Source organism: Sprattus sprattus (genome assembly GCF_963457725.1).
Source record: "Sprattus sprattus genome assembly, chromosome: 1".
Taxonomy (NCBI): domain Eukaryota; kingdom Metazoa; phylum Chordata; class Actinopteri; order Clupeiformes; family Clupeidae; genus Sprattus; species Sprattus sprattus.
The window spans coordinates 23,975,057-23,977,556 of NC_137920.1; the positions used below are offsets into that span (position 1 = coordinate 23,975,057).

The 2,500-nt window shown below is 44.8% G+C and overlaps 1 protein-coding gene across 1 annotated transcript in view; it reads left to right on the forward strand.

The window, feature by feature from the left end:
* evi5l (ecotropic viral integration site 5 like) overlaps positions 1–2,500 on the forward strand; it is a gene marked incomplete at both ends in the record, with an annotated part of 31,017 nt that overhangs the window by 3,327 nt on the left and 25,190 nt on the right. The window contains 3 exons of the mRNA XM_080836556.1: positions 1–84; positions 1,664–1,738; positions 2,193–2,318. The exon at positions 1–84 is cut by the window's left edge and continues 141 nt beyond it. Coding sequence (XP_080692682.1) covers positions 1–84; positions 1,664–1,738; positions 2,193–2,318 — 285 coding nt within the window. The remainder of the gene's footprint in view (positions 85–1,663; positions 1,739–2,192; positions 2,319–2,500) is intronic.

The following is a 2,500-nucleotide window of genomic DNA, read 5'->3' on the forward strand; positions in this document are numbered from 1 at the left end:
GACATCGCCCGCACCTACCCCGAGCATGAGTTCTTCAAGGGACAGGACAGCCTGGGCCAGGAGGTGCTCTTCAACGTCATGAAGGTGGGTGGGACGGTGTGTGTGAAAGGGCAATGTGTGCCTATGTGTATGCGTGAAAGTGTAAGTTAGTGTGTAAGTAAGAGTGTTTGTGTGTGTGTGTGTGTGTGTGTGTGCCTATATGTGTGCGTGAACATGTGCCTGTGAACAGGTAAGTGTGTGTGTGTGTGTGTGTGTGTGTGCCTATGTGTGTGCATGAATGTGTGCCTGTGAACAGGTAAGTGTGTGTGTGTGTGTATGTGAAGGCAATGTATGCCTATGTGTGTGCGTGAACGTGTGTCTGTAAACAGGTAAGTGTGTGTGTGTGTTTGCGTGTGTTTGTTTGCATGTGTTTGTTTGCGTGTGTGTGTGTTTGTGTGTGTGTGTGTGTGTGTGTGTGTGTGTGAGTACAGATAAGTGTGTGTGTCAAGATAAATGTATGTGGGTACATGTTTGTGTGTGCGTGTTTATCAGTGTAAGTATTTGGAGAAATGTGTGTGGGGATGGGGGTATTTGTTTGTGTAAATGTTTGCATTAATGTGCTTAAGTTTGTGTTTGTTCAGGAGGCAGGTATGAATTAGGTGTGTGTGTGAATAAGGTGAAATAGTTTGTGTGTGTGTGTGTGTGTGTGTGTGTGTGTGTGTGTGTGTGTGTGTGTGTGTGTGTGTGTGTGCACTGTGTGACAGTGACAGAGATAATGAAACACATTCATCGGTACTGAAAGTCCTTCAGCTCCTCCTCTGAAGGACATTCTATGTGTGTGGGTGTTTGTGTGTGTCTGTATGTGTCTGTGTGTCTGTGCGTGTGTTTTTTGTGTGTGTGTGTGTGTGTGTGTGTGTGTGTGTGTGTGTGTGTGTGTGTGTGTGTGTGTGTGTGTGTGTGTGTGTGTGTGTGTGTGTGTGTGTGTGTAAGCACTGCGTTTTAGGACAAAGGAAATGAAGAGGGTGTAAGAGAGAGAAAGAGATGCAGCAGATATATGTGAGCGAGACTGAGAGACAGTTTGAGGTAGAGAGAGTTTGAGGGAGAGAGAGAGAGTGAGAGAGAGAGAGTGAGAGAGAGAGAGAGAGAAAGAGAGAGAGAGAGATGTAGCAGATATATGTGAGCGAGACTGAGAGAGAGTTTGAGGTAGAGAGAGTTTGAGGGAGAGAGAGAGAGAGAGAGAGAGTGAGAGAGAGAGAGATGTAGCAGGTTGGATGAAAGTGTGTTGAGGACAGGTATCAGCCTGAATCTTATTATGAGTGTCTCAGACAGAGATGTCCCATTACTGCTCGCAAGACAGTGTGTGTGTACGTGTGAATACGTATGTGTGTGTGTGTGTGTGTGTGTGTGTGTACGTATGTGTGTGTGTGTGTGTGTGTGTGTACGTGTGTGTACGTGTGTGTGCATACCATGTGTGTGTGTGTTTTTGTACCCACAGGCATATTCTCTCACACTCAATATTACATTTTGTCAGCAATTTTCTGCCTTTCCTAGACAGTGAGTGTATACTGTAAATAATGTCTGTTTCTCTCTCTCTCTGTCTCTCTCTCTCTCTCTCTCTCTTTCTCGCTATCTCCCTCTCTCTGTGTGTGTGTGTGTGTGTGTGTGTGTGTGTGTGTGCCCGCAGGCATATTCTCTGGTTGACAGGGAAGTTGGGTACTGCCAGGGCAGTGCCTTTATCGTGGGTCTTCTGCTTATGCAGGTGAGGTGAACAATGCACACGGCAACCAAAACCAACCACAACACAACCAAATAGCTACCATAGCAACCATAATACTACCAAAATCACACCCATTTTATTGGTGTACCACATTTCACTATCAACTAAATGATATGTACTTTTTTTGAGAGATACTGTTCATAGTATTAATAATGACTTGTTAAATGCTTAATTACATTGTTATACAGATACTGTGTTTTTTTTTATTCATTGTAAAGAGGCTTTATCAACAAGTCAAAAACATCTTCTCTCTCTTGTTTCTGTGTGTGTATGTGTGTGTGTGTGTGTGTGTGTGTGTGTGTGTGTGTGTCTGTATGTGTGTGTGTGGGTGTGTCCATGTGTCTGTGTGTGTGTGTGTGTGTGTGTGTGTGTGTGTGTGTGTGTGTGTGTGTGTGTGTGTGTGTGTGTGTGTGTGTGTGTGTGTGTGTGTGTGCAGATGCCAGAAGAGGAGGCGTTCTGTGTGTTTGTGCGGTGCATGCAGGAGTACAGGCTGAGGGAGCTCTTCAAGCCCAGCATGGCTGAACTGGGCCTCTGCATCTACCAGTTTGAGTACCTGTTGCAGGTAAATAACATTACTGTCCAGTTTGAGTACCTGTTGCAGGTAAATAACATGACTGTCCAGTTTGAGTACCTGTTGCAGGTAAATAACATGACTTTCCAGTTTGAGTACCTGCTGCAGGTAAATAACATGACTGTACAGTTTGAGTACCTGTTGCAGGTAAATAACATGACTGTCCAGTTTGA